Source organism: Hipposideros armiger, unplaced genomic scaffold, assembly GCF_001890085.2.
Source record: "Hipposideros armiger isolate ML-2016 unplaced genomic scaffold, ASM189008v1 scaffold_244, whole genome shotgun sequence".
NCBI lineage: Eukaryota > Metazoa > Chordata > Mammalia > Chiroptera > Hipposideridae > Hipposideros > Hipposideros armiger.
The window spans coordinates 1,694,201-1,713,992 of NW_017731594.1; the positions used below are offsets into that span (position 1 = coordinate 1,694,201).

The 19,792-nt window shown below is 34.5% G+C and overlaps 1 protein-coding gene across 1 annotated transcript in view; it reads right to left on the minus strand.

Moving 5' to 3' along the window:
• The window catches only part of SEPTIN7 (septin 7), a 68,678-nt gene extending 49,430 nt beyond the window's left edge, over nt 1-19,248 (minus strand). Inside the window, exons 1-3 of the mRNA XM_019655712.1 lie at nt 19,173-19,248; nt 18,364-18,368; nt 16,951-17,053 (exon numbers count right to left, since the gene is read on the minus strand). Of these exons, the coding sequence (XP_019511257.1) occupies nt 16,951-17,053; nt 18,364-18,368; nt 19,173-19,233 (169 nt within the window). The 5' untranslated portion in view covers nt 19,234-19,248. The remainder of the gene's footprint in view (nt 1-16,950; nt 17,054-18,363; nt 18,369-19,172) is intronic.
• Nucleotides 19,249-19,792: the final 544 nt, after the last annotated feature.

The following is a 19,792-nucleotide window of genomic DNA, read 5'->3' on the forward strand; positions in this document are numbered from 1 at the left end:
AACCTAGCAAACTAAAGAAAGGGTACAGAAAAGGAAGAACTCGCAGACAGAAAACAGAAATCTGAGTCAATGCAATTTATTTGGGTCAAGTACATATGCCTGGGCTTCAGGCTCACAGCTTCTAATTCAGCCTCCAAGGCCAAGGTTTGGGAATCACAAGTGATTAGGATTTGCAGTCAGTGATAGAGAACCAACCACAGGCCTGCAAAGTGACAGAGAGGAGGGCTTAGAAAGAGGGGAAGGGGGAGGGGGAGGAGGAGGAGGAAGTGAAAGGGGAAAATCTTAAGATGACTTTCAGAATTTTGTTTTGGACAACTAGACAAAAGCATTTTATGGTGGTTATTAGCACAGCATTTAACTTCACACTTTCTGGATGAGAATCCTACACTTTATAGCATGTTTACAGTGAGCAAGATACTTTACTTTTTCTGTTCCTGCACACTTTTTCTGTTCCTGCACACATATCATATTAGCATAATACACGAACTGTGAGAAATAAACCAGATAATACATGTGAAACCTAAGCATAGTGCCTAGTAGACAGTAAGTACACAATAAATATTACTGTAATATCATTTAATGAGACTAGGAATACAGGAAAACATGAGAAGGAACAGAATGAATTAAGGTTAAGGACATTTAGAATTTAAAGCCCCTTCCAAAGCTAAGTCCAAGAATGTATATCAACACAGAATGGGATGAATCAAGTCACTTAACAGTTTCAATCTACACCATATCAGTTTTAAAAGCCAACTTTAAAAGATGGATATAAATTTTAAAACAAGCACGGATGAATTAACAAAAAGATATATGTACATTTATATACAAGTGCACACAATTTGTTCCTATGTTCAATGTACTGTAGTACAGGCTTAGGATACAAAAATTTTTTTAAAAAGCAATCCATTATTATCCCCCCCCCCACACACACACACCTGCACATGCACCCACACAAATCTATACACATACCCATACACTAACCCTTTCTGTGTGGGAAAAACCTACAATTTACCACTTCCTTCAAACATGATATAACGAAGGCACTATGAGCCTATAGGGGAGGCAAGAAACACAGACTGTTACGGATCAAGGGAGGTTTCCCAGTGAAATGAGGAGGAGCTGGCCAGTACTCCCAATATGGAAAAAATTTTAACCTAAAAACCTGGACAATTTTCAACTTTATTACGGTAAATTAGAAACATGGCACCTTGCTTTACCCAGCCTAACATATATGCAGTTCTTAGCTGCACTTTACCCACCAAGACCATTGCGAACGGGTGCTGCCATGAGGACCCTGAGCAGAATATCCCAACAGGCAAGGTTGGTGCACCTAGACCTACTGTTCCTTCCTTCTCAAGCTAACCTGGCTGCCCAAAGCTACCACAGCAGTGTTGTCCCTCAAGTAAGGGGGATTTGAACTTAAGACAGTTTTGAACATGGCTCCAGAGACTGGGCCATGTGGCAGCTTCTTGGAATATTCTCTAAGGGCAGTGCACTCCTCTTGTTCTTTTTTCCTTCCTGCTGACTGGAATGTAACCATGACGCCAGAAGCTGAATTAGCCATCTCAGAACATACCCAGTGAAGAAACAGAAAAGGAAGCACCTGGGCCACTGAGAACTTAAAGCAGAGCCATCAGTTCAATCCAGGACTACTCAACTCTGGATTTTGAAATAGAGGAAGAATAAATTTCTATCTTGTTCAGACGGTTATTTTAAGGTTCCATTACTTACAGTCAAATTTAATCCAAACAATAATATTAACAAGAAAGACAAGCAAATGTAAACAACAAAAACCTAAAAGTCTCAATGTACTAAGACAAAGGAGAATTAAAGACACAAACTAGACAATATAAGAGGTATGTCTGTCATGAAAATTAATGCACCATAACATATCATCAAAATACAAAATACTATTATTACATATGAATTAATCCAAGGAGAGAACTGGGAATTTAGTGTTAAGTTTTGCTTTATTCCTTTAGATTCTACTAATTCATTTACAAACTTACTCTGATTTATTTGAAAGTTTTGTATGATAGAGGCAAGAATAAAAATAGCAACAAAGCTTTAAAAAATGCATAAGGCAAAAACTTAAAAACTGTAAGGAGTTAACAAAACATCCACACTGAAAGGTCTCTCAGATACTTGATAAACCAAGTGGATAAAAAATAGAAATAATTTGAATAATTAATATGCTTGCTTGTCAAAACTAAATGAAAAAAAACTCCTATCCAGAGAATAAGCATACAGTATTTTTTAAATGCCTATCAAACACTTTTATAATCTGGTCATTTATTTGGCTACAAAGATGATCAATCAATACTGAAAAACACAGAACTCAACAGATATTCTCTCATTACAATGCAGTGAAATTAGAAATTAACAACAAAAAAATAACACAATCTGCTCATGTAGATTTAAAACACTGTCCCCTCAACTCCTTAGATGAAAAATTATTCAAATAGAAACAAAATGAATACTACATATGAACACATAAGCGATATGATTAAAGTGGTGTTCAGAGAAAATTTTGTGCTTAAATAAGCCTAAAGAAAATAGATTTACTTTCAGAGTGTCAGCTTTTCTGAGAAACAATTTGGCAGTCAGTCAAAATTTAAATTCACATGCCTTTTGACCCAGCAATTTCACTTTTAGAAATATACATTACACAAGCATTTATGTGTGCCTAAAAACTCAAGAAACTTAATTAAGCATTGTTCTGAACTGTGAACATCCATGTCCATCAACACCAGACTGTATAAATCCTGATAAATATATACTATGGAATACCACATAACTCCAAAGAATGAGGTAGCTTTTTATGTACTGACACAGATATGTTAAGTGACACAATATATTAAGTGACAGGGAAAACACATTCACAGAACAGTATTTATAGCATGGGGCCATTTATATAAGAAAGAAATCTACGTGGGAATGATTGGTGTATATAAAATTATAGCAAAATGCCAGAAGACTTGCAACTTAATGTACTTGTCATTAAAGAAGGGGATAGGACTGAAGGAGGGAGAAAAAGGAACTTCACTTTTTTATTAAATGTTTAGAATTTCCATTTAAAAAAATAAAAATGTTTTTATAGACTTTTCATTTTAGGAGGCAATAAAGATGAGACATATGACAATGGAGTAGAAGGATAAGACTGGCAACATAATGACTCTGAAGGATACTAGCCTCAAAAGAAAAAAAAGAAATGTCGAAATACAGTGAAGCTATGTCTCAGTTTGGACATTAAATTATTAATTCCTATTTAATATTTACCTCTATACCAAAATGTCAGAAAACCTATAATCCTAAGACAAAACACAGCAACTCTGTCCTCATACTTTCAAGGCAACATAACTACAATCGATTTTTGCTAACTGGCTTCACTAAAGGGAAATCAGCAGTGTCACTAATGTAAAATTAGCAAAGAGAGCTTCAATTAGTCCCACCAACTCATATTCTACTTCAACACAGAATTTATAGAACATCGATCAAGATTATCTCTGCATTATTTAGGAAATATTTAAGAATAACGAAGTTCAATTATGCTAAGTGAAATAAGTCAGTCAGAGAAAGACAAATTCCATATGATCTCACTTATACGTGGATTCTAAAGAACTGAATAAATGAGAAATGTAAACAGAAATTGTCTCAGAGACACAGAGGAAAAACTGAGAGCTGCTAGTTGGGAGGGGGTGGGGATGAAGGGGAAGGGACGAGACAATACAAACTGGTAACTACAATATGGCCTCAGGGATAGAAAACACAGTCTAGGGAATATAATCAATAATGTTGTAAATATTTTTTAGGAGGCCAGATGGACTCATGTCCTGTTGGGGAGACCACTTCATAGTCGGTGTAGAAGCCTGACCACTGCACTGTGTATCTGAAGCTGATGTTGAATAACATTGTATGTCAACTATAATTATACATACATATAGTCACGGGACGTGGAGTAGAGTGTGGGAATGGAGTCAATGGAATTGTAATAGGTAAGTATGATATCGGGGGTGGGAGGGCAGTAGATGGGGGAGGGGCGTTGTTACTTTGTGAGGGTGAAAAGGATAACTATTGCATTGTTCTGTACACCTGAAACTAACAATAAAAAAATAAATAAATAAGTAATATTATAATCACTTTATATGGTGTCAGATGGGTACTAGATTTGTTGGGTGATAGATGGAAGGGGTTTGGGGCAGGGTGAAAAAGGTGAAAGGATTAAGAAGTACAGATTGGTATCTACAAAATAGTCATACGGATGTCAAGTGCAGGGAATATAGTCAATAATATGGTAATAACTGTGTATAGTGCCAGGTGAGTACTAAACAGGGGGATCACATCTTAAATTATACAAATTTCTAATTACTATACTGTACTCCTGAAATTAATATAAAATAATATTGAATGTCAAATAATAAATAAAAAAGAATAACAAAGTTCAGAATTATACATTCTAGATTAAGAAAACAATTATTCAATAAAATATAAACACCATGTCTATATGTAACACTCTGTACTTCCTTATAACTAATATTTTAAGATCTGTTAAGCGATCCAAATTGATGACAATTTTACATTTACTTGGCTTTGAAATGCACTATATACATTTTGCAAGTCATGATCATTCCTTACATTACTGTATTTTACAGGGAAATAATTAGACTTAAATTTTTTTCTCCTTGTTAAAACAAAATATTGTACTACTTAAAATGTCAAATGTTAAATACTTTACAAAAATTATAAAATAAGAGTAACTAGTCTGTGTAGTATTACACCTATACATTAACATTTTGAGGTCTAGCCCATGAAAGCTATGCATAGTCCATCATTGTTCAAGAATATTACGTTTCAAGCCTAGGAATAAAACATTCATGAAACGTTTGTTCATGAGGTTTTGAAAATAATTATAATAGTTACACCAACATTTAAAGATGGCCAGTGGAAAGGATCCTAAACAACCAGGTAAACCAAGAGGCAGTTATCACAAAAAGTGAGAAAGAAATGCAAAGAAAAGTGGTCAATAATGCCAAATAAGAGGTTTAAAAAAAAGTGACCAAGGGACAACAAAAAGGCCTTTTACTGACCTGTAATAAAAGTAGTTTTATGTTGAGAAGAGAAGCCAAATGGTGAGGAGTTAAGTAATGGATAGGAAATTTAAAAATACAGATTTATAAATAAAAAAGACAGACAAAAAAATAAATAAAAGTACAGATTTATTCAGTAAAATGAAGAGAAGATACCACCCATGAAGTAGATAAAAATTTGTTATCCAGAGAGGGTGCTATTCTTCATCTTGCTAATATGCTTCTCTCTGAAGATTTAATCTAAGAACAGTCTAGACTACATTAGATACTGGTTATTTCTAAGGTACTCCACACATATGTGGCCTGGGATTTCCCATAAAAAACTATTTCATCTAAAATCTATTAGGGTATCTTTCGACACACAGACTGATGTACATGCTAATCCTAAAATTCAAGCTAAACAGGCTCCCTATGACCTGGCTCTGCAATTATCTAAACAAGGTTTACTTATTCTAATTACAGTAATTGCCCATCAGCACTAAGAGCTAAGTAATAATTCTGCTGTGTAGCTAGTAGCAAACATTCCAACCAGCCACTCAGTAATTACCTCATTCACCAAGTCAAAAAGTTTTCACTTGCTGTGCATCTAAAGCTGGGAGGCCTTAAAGAGGATATTCATATTTCTTGCTATACTCAGACATACAAGTGCTATTTTTACAGCCCAGTTTAAGTGGATAACTACCTTTTTTCTTTTTAATCCTCTTGTTGCCAGAAAAATCTAAATGTCTACCTGGAAAATGTTTTTCATGATTAATTATTTCAAAAATGGATTACCACAATTTTGTGGTTAAAATGTACTGTCTTACTTAGATTGGGGTCTGCAACCTTTTCTAGGTTGTAAACCAAGATTCTGTTAAGTTCTTCTGCTAAACTGAAAAAGAGCTGAAATCAACAGATGCTGTTTGTGAGTTCTCCCTACCAGGTTCCTCCAAATTCTTTACATTATTACCTGAAATTCTAACTGATCTAACCCCTAATTCTAAGCCTCCTTAAAAATCAAGTATTCCTGGGAATACTGTCTTTCATATCTTGGGGGAGGGGGAGATCAGGCTTTTCCTCTAATTTCTAGCTCTAGCCAGAATACACTAAGGAAGTTTTAATTTAGGGTAAAATAGGATTCGTTTTGAAATATGCAAATCAGACAAAGTAAAGATTTTGTGGAAATATCAGTGTGGAGAGCTCTATGAAACTAGAGGGCAACTTAAGGCCAATGGTTACCTACACTAGAGTGTAAGTAAAAGGAGAGATATCAGGAAAGGAGATTGGAGCATAACAAAGGAATGATTTTAGTGGATAGAAGAGGGGAAGCAAGGAGTTGATTTATTCTTGAGCAAGGAGCACATTCTACAAAGTGACTTTAAGGAGTGCCCTTCAAAGCTGAAGCAGGCTGACTTTGACGGTTTGAACTAGCTGAGTTATAAATAGATTTTTTCAAGTCCTATAAATTTCATATACCAAAATTTATAACCTAAAGCAGTGGGTTTTGTGAATTACACTGATCTGTCTCGCCAATATCTCTTAAAACATCAAAAAAATTAAGTATGCATAATTGTAACATGCACAACAAAGAGAATGTCAGTGGTGTAAATATGCTTAATAAAAAGCTAGACAAAAAAAATTTCAAATCAAAAGCACACAAATTAAAAAGTGGAACCTTTTTTTAATACTAAACTAACGACATCATTTTGCTTTAATAGGCATTTTTTTAAAAATTCTACTCAAGGATGAGATAAACAAGAATACTGACACATCTGTGCTAACTGTGGAAGTGGGTATAACGTTTTCAGTTCACATCCTTTATCATGTCATCTACTTCTGGAAGCAAGCATGCAGGGGGAAAGACTGCAATAATATTTTTAATAGTAAAGAAGTGGGGGGAGAGTCTTTCAGGTTCAACAATGAAAACAGGCTATGATACACTGATAAAAATAGTATTAATCAGCCATTGAAAATTCCTTTTTAAAAACCCATTTGACATGAAAAAATGTTTGCCATAACATTAGGTGAAAAAAGTATTTAAAAATGAATATGGTATTAGAGCTGTGCGTTTTCTACAGAGAAAATATACCAAAATTAACAATGGTGATCTCCTCCCTCTCTTTAAAAAATCCCATCTACCCTGTATTCCATTTCTAATGGAAACCATTTTTGTAACTAGTAGTAGTTTCTACAGGAAGAATATTTAAAAACTACATATATCTTAATAACTTTGTTTTATCAAAAAAACATTTGAGTTATCAAAAAATACAACTATATTTCAAAGAAATATATAATTTGATTCCTTTCTCTCAACATTAAAGAATGCTTCAGAGCAGTGCTCTTTAAATTTTAGAATTGGGAGTAAAGGGCAACTCTTGTCAAAATGCAGATTCCCACATTCCTGGGATGAGCATCTCATAGCAGTCCAGATGATTTTGACTAAAGGGGTCAGAGAAACTCAGAACAATCAAAATGTAGGTTCATTTGATTTCCTGACCTATCTGTCCTTTCAGATGACTAAAATTTTATAAAGTTTATTCCTTAGACCAAAATTACCTATAATGTAGTATTACCAAGAAATACTACTGTTAACTGATAAATGACATTAAATCTGATTTTATTCAACAACAAAAGCAAACACCAACCCATATGAGAAATTTAATTTTAAGACTCAAAATTAAAATCTTGACTGAAACCAATCCCTAAGGTTCTTTATATTACTGACATTAAGTACCTGACACACATGGGAAAATGAGATACTCAAAACGTATGTTATTATTAATATTATTAATATTAATATTGTAGCAACTATAATGCATGCACACCCTTAAAACTAATTAGTGATGTCATATAACTGGAGCAAAATACTTAAACTTAATATATTTATTGAAATGCAGAATGAGCAAGTACAAAATCATATTTTGTTAACAAGAATGCAAGCTACCCAGCTAAATCTTATTTATAATGGGAGATGAAAAGAACAAATTCTCAATTATCTTTCAAATTAGCTAAATCTAGCTCTCCATAAAAAAGAGCTTTGCCCAGCAACCCATACTGAATTGCAAAGCAAGAGTACAATATGTGTGCCCTAAATGTTTATAAGCAAAGGAGTTCAACAAAGAATAAGTTCAAAGTAAGGATTAATAATTTAACCCTTTTTTCAACCATCATTTTCAACCATCCCTTATCTTTATCTTTTCTTCAGCCCTGGTATTTGGAGCTAAATCATAAATTAATCATAATTATATTTGGAATTAAGTCATAAAAATACACTAAATAAATTAAGTTTTATGCTTAAAATTAAGATTTGCAGGCCCATTATGTATACAAGGTCCATTCATATGCACAGTTAGCTCAAGCCCTCTGTGAGGTAGGGGCAGTCACACAGAGCAGTGTTCTTGTCCAAGCATCTCTACTCCACCACACCATCCCACAGCCTCAGGTTCTTAGGGGCGTGGCTCTTTTTTTTTTTTTTTAATCTCAGTGCAGTGCCTGGCTTAGAAAGACTAGGTAAATGTTTGTTGTGATAAGAAAACTGAGATTCGAAGTGACCTGTCCAAGGTCAGAAAGCGCATTTGTGGCAGAAATTAGAGTTTAAAGCTAAGTACAATATTCTTTTTAGTGTAACAGCTGCTATACTAACTTAGTATTATAAAATAGATTTAAGTTAGTTTAAATATAAATGGCTGATTTTCATGGTATGCTGAAAACATAAATAAAAAGCATAACTAGTTCTTTTACAAAATCGCCAAAATATATTATACATTTGAAATTTAAGCACAATAGCGTGCTACTAGTTTCAGGACTCTATAGTATCAGACAAATGTTAATAACTCCAATAAGCCCAAATAATAATTCCCTTGACTCTTTATACCTTAAATGAACACTACTAACACAATTATTTAATTAAATTGTAATTAGTGCTGTGCGTTTCCCTGAAAATTCCTTTGAGGGCTGAAGTGGTCATTTTCATTATTATACCAGATTAGTTCATAATTCCTAGCACTTTACTGATGATCAGTGTATGTCATCGGAATTACTAATCATTCAATTAAAATCTATACTCATGACCATGATGGGAATACTATAGAAATATATTATTCCTGTAATTATTATCACATTAATGTAATAATCAATTTACAGTCCTCCATCATAAAAACTTGAGTTAAGAATGAACCACAAATCATGCTTCACAATCGATTCCTTGGCATGCAAAATTACCTTGTGTTTATCGTCTCCTTACTTTAGAGTTCTGGGAGGGCAAGAACAGAAGACCCAAAGTCCAAAGCTTTTTTCCTTCTAAATATTAACCTACTTGTATTTGTAGGTAACCTACTCCATTAATAAATCTAGAGGCCACCCAAAAGTTCTCCAAACTCAGTTTGTCAAGATATGTATAAATGTATCTTCTACAACACTATACTTATAAATAACTTTCATTTCCAAGCTAAATTGTTTCGGTTTTATCTCCATTAGTCATTTTTTTCTGTATCAGCCCCAAATTACAATTTTACCAATTTGTTTTTTTTACATAAGCATAACGGAAAAAAAACAAAGTTCTTCTATATATATGACAGTTAATTCTATAATACGGGTAAATATTAGTTTTTAAATCCTTCAAAATTATTTCAGCGCTCTCTTCCACTTTCCTTCCTGAAAATTCAGTTCAAAAGTCATTATCTGGGGATGAAAAAGGCAGGTGAATATACTGAAAGGATAGTCAATGGCCCAGAGCAGGGTGTCAGAGCCTGCAAGACAAAGGCTTACAAGGGGGTCTGGGAGAAGACCTGAGCTCCAACAGGCTGAGGAGGGCACCTGTGTGAGAAGAGTGGCCTGCAGCGGTATCATAGCACTCAAGAGGCCAGCAAGGCCACTACACAGAAAGGGGTGAGGAGGAACGTATGGGATATGGCAGATCGGTTACACACAGGGGACTGATCAAGTCAGTCAACATATGAAGATAATGGTTTCTCACTATCAGGACACTACGACTACAGAAAAGAGAAAAAGAATGACCCCTGTGGTACTGAACTAAAATTGGAAACATCAGTGTGAACTGATTTTCAATACATATAGCTAGATACGAATGTAATATGGATGTAAATATATATGTACTCGTATGTATGTCTATATGTATGTATACAAACATACATTATTTTGATTTTGATTGTATACTATGGTTATATAGGAGAATATCCTTGAGGAAGGGAAACAAATATTTAAGGAGTAATGGGGGATTACACATCTTAAATGTTTTAAGGGGAAAAAAAAGTTGTGTTCTATACTTGTAACTTGTGTTTAGAATTGTTTCAAAATTAATTAAAACATTATTTAAGCACAAGAATCACTATAAATCAATGCCACATGCTTCCAATTACTTAATGTTTATTACAGTATATTGTTACAATTATTCTGGTTTATTATTAATCTTTTATTGTGCCTTATTTACAAATTAAGCTTTATTATAGGTATGTATATAAAGAAAAAAACATAGTACATATAGGGTTTGGTACTATTCACGGTTTCAGACATCCACTGGGGTCTTAGAACAATGTATATCCCCTACAGATTAAGGGGGATCTTTTTAGAGTCTACTAAATAAAACTAGGGTATTATCCAGATTATATTTCTCCTCCAGGTCAATCCAGGTATTGCCTCTCTTATGAAGGCAAAAGACTCCCAGTCTATAAAACAATATTGTTAAATGCTTGTCTGAATTACAATGTTCCATGATTAAGGCAATGAAATTAAATCAGATAAACAAATGTATAAAACATTAACATACTAATTACTGAAAAAATTATGTACCATTTTCCTGTGAATTAACAGTGTATGATTTAAGACACTGGAATGCTTTTTAGCTATAAAGTTATGGGAGTTGATTTCTCTAAACTCCCATAGCATTTGGTTTATGCCACTTATCACATAATCTTGCATGGTGCAGTTACCTTGTCTACTTTTGCCCTCCTCTACTATTCCCATATAGTGTCTTCATCTACCTTTACATTCTTCCCTCAGGCATCATAAACAATTACAGCATCCATGGAATGAAAAGCCTCACCTTCAAATATACCGTAACTCTCTTCCCTTTTTTAAAAGTATAATATTTAGTAGCACAAACACTTAAGAAAACAATTCATTAATATGTATCAAGAGACACAAAATGTTCAAATACTTTGCCACAGTAATCTTCAGGGACTATAAACAAATCAATAATGATACTGCCTTCTGCTCCCCAACATACATACACAAACCCTGTGTGCTTAAAGATCTTCACTGCCATGTTATTTGTAACAAGGGTGGGGTAAAACAAACTTAATGTCTATTAGTGGAGAAATAAATTATAAAAATTATGGTACATTCAGCCACAGATTAGAATACTATGCAGCCATTAAACACCAATTAAAATGTTGACCAAACTTTCCATTTCATAAATTTTTTACTGCAGCATTATGATGAGATCAAACTCAAAAAAATCATTCAAACGTCAAATGAGAAAGCAATGGCTAAAATCTGAGATAGCCACAGTTGGAAATATTATGCAGCTATCAAAGGTAAAATGTTGATAATTATAGCAGAATGTTAATGAAATCTTTTGCAGGTAATTATTTTTCTTCTTTTTCTTTTTAGTATTTCATGTATTTTGGGTACTATTATCATTTTCAGAGAGGCAAGTCTTCCCTGGTGACTTGAAATAGATCCCACCATGTTTATATTTATACTTCCTTCCTAGAAAATAACATAATCTGTAATTATTTTACATATTGCTTTGTTTGGCTATCTCCCTAAATTAACATAAACCCCAGTAATCTTCCTACACAGTAATAACATAATTACTGTAATTTATAACTGCAATAATGTTGTATTTATATAGGAAGGACTACAGAATGAATGAAATCAAAGGTTGAGGAGACCAACAAAGCACATATATTTTTAAAAATAGGGCTTGCAATAATGGCTTTGGCAGGACTACTTAACCATTTAAAATAATAAAATAAAATTAACACCAGATTCCTCACTCGCATCTCATATCAAAAAAATCCACATAGATTTAAATTGCAAAATAAAAAATTAAAACTTTAATTTATATATCTTAAAACAGTGGAGTCCCCAATAACCTTAAATGAAGCAGGACATCAATGACAAAAGGCATATGACAAAAAATTTCATGGACAATATAAAAAACAACTTAATACAAAATACAACACAGAAAAAATTCTGGAAAAATGCCAATACCTAACAATAACAAAAAAAAAAGGCTTACTTCCAACTATTATAAAGTTACATTGTAGGGGTCAAATTCTAAAGTCAATATGCAGAAAAAATTAACCTTGAAAATACACCTTATATCATCCATAAAGCACGATTTATATAAACTGACAATGTGTTTTTCTTCCTGCATGAAAACAGATACCTTTTTCTTTGAGCACACAAAAAGTAACTAGTTTACATAAACACCATGGTTTTCACTAGACTAAGATTCAGCAAGGTGAGATGCTCATACTAAGAAAATACATGGAAGCTGAAAATGACTGGGGGAATAGAAAATTCACCTCTCCCACCTCACACCCACCCTAGGCCAGACACTTATTCCTGTGGAACAGCAGAAAAAAACTGTCCTCACTATTTAAGTTCTCAAATTCCCATTCATTCATTGCATGTGCGCGCTCTCGTGTGCTCGTGCGCGCGCTCTCTCTCTCTCTCTCTCTCTCTCTCTCTCTCTCTCTCTCTCTCTCTGTCAGCCTCTGTCTCTTTCATTTTCTTTACAGAAAACAGAGCATTCAGTTAAAATCATGGAAGTGCAAGGCACTCTACTGAGCTCTGCTGAACCACATCCAGTAAGTCCAAATGAGCCTCTGCAGTGCTTAAGAACACACCAGACTGGGGCCGGCTGAGTGGCTCAGTTGGTTAAGAGCTCACTCAAGAGTTTGAGCTCTGAGCAACAGCGGTTCGAGTCCAGCCCGAGCTGAGCAGCCGCTGAGCTGCCAACAGGTAGCAGGATGGCTCAGCTTAAAAAAAAAAAAAAAAAGAACACACCAGACTGAGAAACAGGCTGGGTGTGGTTCTGCCATCAACCAGCAATGTGATCATGGCAAGTAACCTCATCTCTCCACGCCTAAATTTCTTCATCTCTAAAATGGGGGTTACAATATACCTACTTCATAGGGTTGTTGTTAAAATCAGTGTCAATTTGGGCCGGCCGAGTGGCGCGATGGTTAAGAACTCGCTTGGGATGCCAGAGGGCCCCGGTTCGGATCCCACATATGAGGGCCAGTGACACTGCCCTCCACAGCTAAGATGCTGAACAACAGCTTGACCTGGAGCTGGGCTGCCGTGAGTCGCCAGCGACGGTGTAGGCTGCACTCCCTGTGGCAGTGGGTTGCCATGGGCTACCGTATGTAGCCAGCAGCCAGCGTGAGCGGCCAGCAGCCGCAGTGAGCGGCCGTCCAGAAGCCGGCGACTGATCTGCCTCGCCAGAGAAGAGCGCAATGATGGTGCCAACTTGGGCCAGTGAAGCAACATCCTCCACAACTAGATTGAAGAACAAAACGACAGCAACTTGTCTGTTCCCCTTCCCCCAATTCCCCAGCACTGTTCCCATCCTCCCAATTCCCCAATAAAAAAAAAAAAAAAATCAGTGTCAATTTTAAAACACTGTCTGGCACATAATGTTATGTAGGTGTTGGCTATTCTTCTCCAACTGGACTGTCCCCTCAATGTCTATCCCAATTCTATTCTTAAAGTTCTGCCCTAATAACTCCTCAAATAAGGCAATATAATTTTCAACCAGGGACAACCTCTCCTATATCACTTAAACTTCTATGGTTCCTAATTTCTGTATGACTCTACTGACTCGTACTTACTTCCTAGAAATATTACTTATTTTTTCATGTGTACTTTATGTTGTCATATAAATTATAGGCTCCTTTAAGAGACAAAAATGTGGGAATACACACTGTGTCTCTTTGATAACAAAGAAATCACTCTAGTAAGTACTCAGTAAATATTGCTTATGAGGCAAGGTTATCAGATAAAGGTTTCCCAACAAAGGACAAGGAGTTTCATAAAAAAATCAACTGTTAAATATATAGATTATCAGTTTGTATCAACATGTAAGTCTTTAACCAAGAACTCCTGTAAGAGCCAAAACTGCTCTGAGTTTAAATCTCAAAAATGAGGACTTAGCTCATAAGAAACAGCCTATGCTCTCTTAAGTTAAAAATATTAAAGCAAGGTTAGTTATACCTTTCTATGATTTGCAAACAACACTTTAAGATTTGGCCTAAAGTCTGAAAGGCAGGCCAATGTATTAGACACTTACTTAAAAGATGACTATGTGTTAGAAATTACAACTATATAGGTAGATGAAACTTTAGTCCCTGCACTCAGCAAGTCTATATAAAGATAACTAAATAATAATGCTCACAGTACAGTGGGGAAAACAGAGTAAGGATCCTAACACCCATTTCCCTTCATCCTCAGTGTAGTCTTATCAAGGAAGAGAAAACACAAAAGCTGTAGTTGACAAAATGACTGACCAGAAAAACTAATAAATAAGATACATTCAGAGATTGCATATTTCCTCTAAAAATCAAGATAAGATGACTTAAATTTTTTTCATTTGGGAAAATGTCACAGGGATTTTAAACCAAGTGTCTGCCCTTGATTCCCAAATATTATCCTACTAAGTCTATGTTCAAAAAGTTATTCTTTTAAAATTTTAATTATCAATACTTTTTTGAAAATCGTTATTGTTTGCCTAATGGACCTAGGAAGTTGTCTAACAAATTTAAAAAAAATATTTCGTTTGTCTATAGTTTGTCATTTAAGATCACTAACATTACATATATAAAGGTAAGATGTAGTATTTCTTCATATACAATGATCATGTTACCAACTTAGGGAAGAAAAGGTATGTTCTGTTTTATCCATCCATCTAGAGTGGTCGGCAAACTGCGGCTCGCGAGCCACATGCAGCTCTTTGGGTACACACATGTGGCTCTGAAGTAAAATTGAAAATGAAAATAAAACTATCATAGTTTCATTTATAAAACTGTTAAAGGATATTATTCACATAATGGTGATTTCATTTGTTTTATGGCTCTCAAATAATTTCTAAATTGTTGTAAGGGACAGGATTGGCGCTTCCGTCTCAAAAGTTTGCCAACCCCTGATCTAGACCCACCTCTGCTCCACAGAAGCAATGTGCAAGCTAAGAATACTATGCTTCTATTCAACCAGAGACAGGCAAGTTAACCAACCAAAATATTCTGGTTAACTGATAAAATATTCTTCCCTCTGGAGAGAGACAAATACCAGATGATCTCACTTATATGTGGAATCTAAAGAACAGAATAAATGGGCAAAGTAAACAGAAATAGTCTCAGAGATATAGAGGAACAACTGATAGTTGCTAGATGGGAGGGGGTGGGGATGAGGGAGAAGGTCAGGGAATTAGACAGCACAAATTGATAAGCACAAGATTGCCACAGGGATACAAAAGACAGTTTGGGGAATATAATCAATAATGTAAAGATTTTGTAGGGTGTCAAATGGGCACTTGCCTTATTAGCGAGACCACTTCATGGACGGTGTAGATGCCTGACCACTGCGCTGTACACCTGAAGCTGAAGCTGAATAATATTGAGTGTCAACTATAATATATATATAGTCACGGGATATGGTATACAGCATAGGGAATAGAGTCAATGGAATTGTAACAGCTACATACGATGTCAGATTGGGGGAGGGAGGTTATCATTTTGTGAGGGGTGTAAATGTCTAACTATTACATTGTTTTGTACACCTGAAAACGAATTTTTTAAAAAAGAAAAAAGAATTCTTCCTGTCAATAAAGAACTTTATAGCTAATTTATTAATCTAATTGAACACAAAAATAAAAATATTAGTTGAATGTATTAGCAAAAATTAATGCATACTACATAAAGGCCTAGAGTAAACTCAATTTTCTTTGTCAAGGATAGTTAATCTTTGTTTTTCACCTTTTTAAAAAATATAGAGAAATACAATAAAGTTCCATCATACTTAGGATGTAGGTTGTAAAGTCAGCCTATATAAGGTAAAAATATACAGACATTTAAGACTGTTACTTAAGATTACTAATTTGATATATGGTAACGTGTTTCTTCACATATAATGATGATGTTACCAACCTACAGTCAAAAGAACCCTTTGTCCACTTAAAATGGACTATAGGCAGGGTAAGGAGTTCACAGGATAAAACTCTAACATAAGAAAAATGAGACTGAATTAGAGAGCAAGGAGAGTCATACTTCACTTACTCCAGGGCTTATACTCAATGAATTAATTCCCAGGGTAATCAGTTGCATGATTATGATTCTCTATCCCATTCTTCTTTTTCAACTTGAGAGCATATATGATTAAGTTAAATGTTCATGTGCTATGACTCCATTATAGTATATAAGCCACGGAATAAAATTATCCTGGAAAAATAAGTAACCACCAAATGCTATTGGGTTGTCGGAAAAGTCATGACGTATTTTTGTTCTATGTTTTTTGTTGCAAAAATGCGTCATGACTTTTCCGACGACCCAATATTTCCTTCTGCAGCGTTACCAATTGAAGAGGACTTCTCTAATGCTCTATTCCTCTACCACCCTCCACTGCTTCTCTACCTTTATTAGTTTCCAAAATTGTGCCATTTTAAAAAAGGAGGCAAGAAAATATATAAATTCCATTATACCACCAAGCTAAATTTTAAAACGTCTTTGCATAAGAAGAGAAAATATAACACATGATCCCTGCAGTTATTTGGGCTACTGTTTTCTTAAATCCACTCAGAGTTGATTAACAGTTTAAAATTTAGATCAAAATTCAGTTTTAGTGAGAAATCATATCTTACCCACAACCATAAGTGTGAACTCAAACCCTCTCTTCACTGATTTTCTGTATACTTGATTTGGGAGGTTTGCAAATCCCACATAGCCTTCGAGGTTCTTCTGTTGCTGAGGAAAGCAAAAAGGGTCAAGTTATTTGTGTATCAATAAAACTCTTCTGTCACACATTTCAAGTTCCCTTCATTAACCTACTTTAGGAAATTATACAATCTATTACTCATGGCAAATCAAATTGATTTTATGTTACCAGTAAAAGTCATAGTTAACTGCTGCAGTGGACAAAAAACTTGACCATGAGTTGATTGACAATATAATGGTCAATTATAAAAATACATGGGAATAAAATAAAAATGAAAGAAACCTGCCTCAGAGCAAAGATTTCAATTTATAGTAAGTTAGTAACAATAAGATTCTAGTCAATCAACTAAAAAAAAAAAAAAGGCTTTTTCACAATAAAAATATTCAGATTCCCTCAAAATTATATTAAGAACTTTCTAATTATACCATTTGCTTATACTAATTACCACCAGCATGAGTTTCTTGAAATTTGTCTTCTTATTCATGAAATGAAATCAAAATGTTGAGTATAAAGCAATTTTTTTCATAAAGTCTGGAAGGCTCGCATGATCAGTGTCAATAAACAGTATCTGTCATGCTTTATGTCCAATTATGTCACTTCAAGGTTTCATACGATCCTGCTACCTCCATTATTATCAAAGGCATCAGATGTATCTAGGTCTTAAATTATAATTCAGTTTTCTGTATGGTTTTTGATTCTTTGATGACCTCAGCAGTAGTTTCATTAGTAATTCAAAGAAATCTATTTCTAAATTGGTGTAGTAAATAAGTCTGATTTTTAACTTACTCATTGGTGAAAAAAACTGTCCACAGTTCAGACCATCTGAGCAGTCTTAACGGTTAAATTTACTTAGAGGCAGGTCTTATTCATCATTAAAATATAATAGCAAAATATTCCTAAGGGGTACACATTTCTCTTAAAAGTTTCTGCCACATTTAAATTCTCATTAAAAAAAACTCATGAGATCAAAGCTTCAATTCAACACATTTGGATTTAACAAAGAACAGTCTGCATTCCTCAACAGTATCACATATGTAGCTAAATAGTCCATCCATAACCTTTTACCCTTTTTTTCATTCATATAAACTAATTTTTAACCCAGATGTTGAGAAGATAAGCTAAGCAAACCAATTAAATTAAAAAGCAAATGTTAAATATAATAATTAAGACACTGATCAGAACGTGGTATTTTAAAATCAAATGTCTGAGCGTGTACTGTGTGTAGAGCTAAGAATATGTATTAAATTTAAGGCTTCCTTGGCTCGTATTTCATCCAAACGCAGATTAAATTTAAGATAACTGAAAAAAGATCTCTGTGTAAATTATCTAGTATACTCACAGCTACTTTGTAAAGAACACATTTCCATCATTCCAGTGTTCCAGATTCCAACAGAACAGATCCACAGAGGAACATTAAATGTGGAATTCCAAGAATTGTACATGATATATTCGGTCCAAACAGGAGACGCAATCCATTGGAACACAGCAAAAGAGAGAGGAAAAATGAAAGTTACTTACATGTAACTCAACAAATTAGAGGCAAATTACAAATAAACTGAGGGCAGACTTTTTTCCTACACATGTCAAATACCACCTTTAATTGTGGAATATAAGACTCAGTGAGTTTTAATCCGTTTTCAGCCGCTCTCTTGATAAAATGTAGAACAGAAAACCTATCTTATTATAAAGTCAACCACTATACCCTGCACGTAACGTCTTGTAAGAAATGGTGGAAAACTTGTAAAGTATGAAGTTTTAGGAAGGTATACTGGGACCAAGTCTAAATCCCAATAAGAAAAAAAATGTAAATTTCTTACAATTTTGCATTGTCAGTCACTAGATTAAGACAGCCCAGATCAGACAAAGACAAATGTTTTAGCTAAAATGTTTACACAATGCTGTATTTCAAGTTCTATTAATTAAAGTTCAGCATTGGAAAAAATGCAGACTTATGGATGGATACAGGAAAGGGAATGAAGTTAAAGATGGCAAGCAGTAACCAATGGAAAAATGAAGTAAATGTGAGCTGTGAAAAATGAAAGGCCAACTACTAAAGCACAGAGAAGAAAACAGGCTACCCTTGGACAAAATGTCTGTGACGCGTCTCTTTATTCTAATTTGAAACAAATCTATGAGTTATATCACAACCTGAAACAGATGATGATGATGATGATGATAACGGCGATGACAACGACGACTTTTCAAACATCACCTTCACAGAGAGGCCTGCCCTGACCAGCCTATCTAAAATGACAACCCCACTCATCACCTCATCACTTTGCTGCTTATGATTTTCTCTTTAGCACTTACCCACCGTCTAATGTACATTTTACTCGTCTTGTTTATTGCGATTTCTACCCCAACCCTCTTCCAACTAAAATGTAAGCTGCAGCAAGGTAGAGATTAAATGAATTATATAAATTGTGGCATCAAAGAAGAAAAAGCCACCTAAAGAGAGCTAAAACAGTTTCAGAGAAATTATAGGTTACATATTAAAGAAACCCACCAAACAAAAGGCATAAAAAAAGTCCGAGTCTGCCCTTATGTCTTACTCGTTGCTTTATCCTCAAGGTCTAGAACAGTCTTTGGCATATATTGTGTTGTCAGAAAAGTCATGATGCATTTTTGCAATGAAAAACATAGAAAAAATATGTCATGACTTTTCTGACAACCCAATAGTATGATTTGAGGATTGAATTAAGAAAAGAGGGGAAGTATTCTAGGCAAAATGGTGGGCCTTAGAAGTTGGGATGAACTTGGTACTTCCA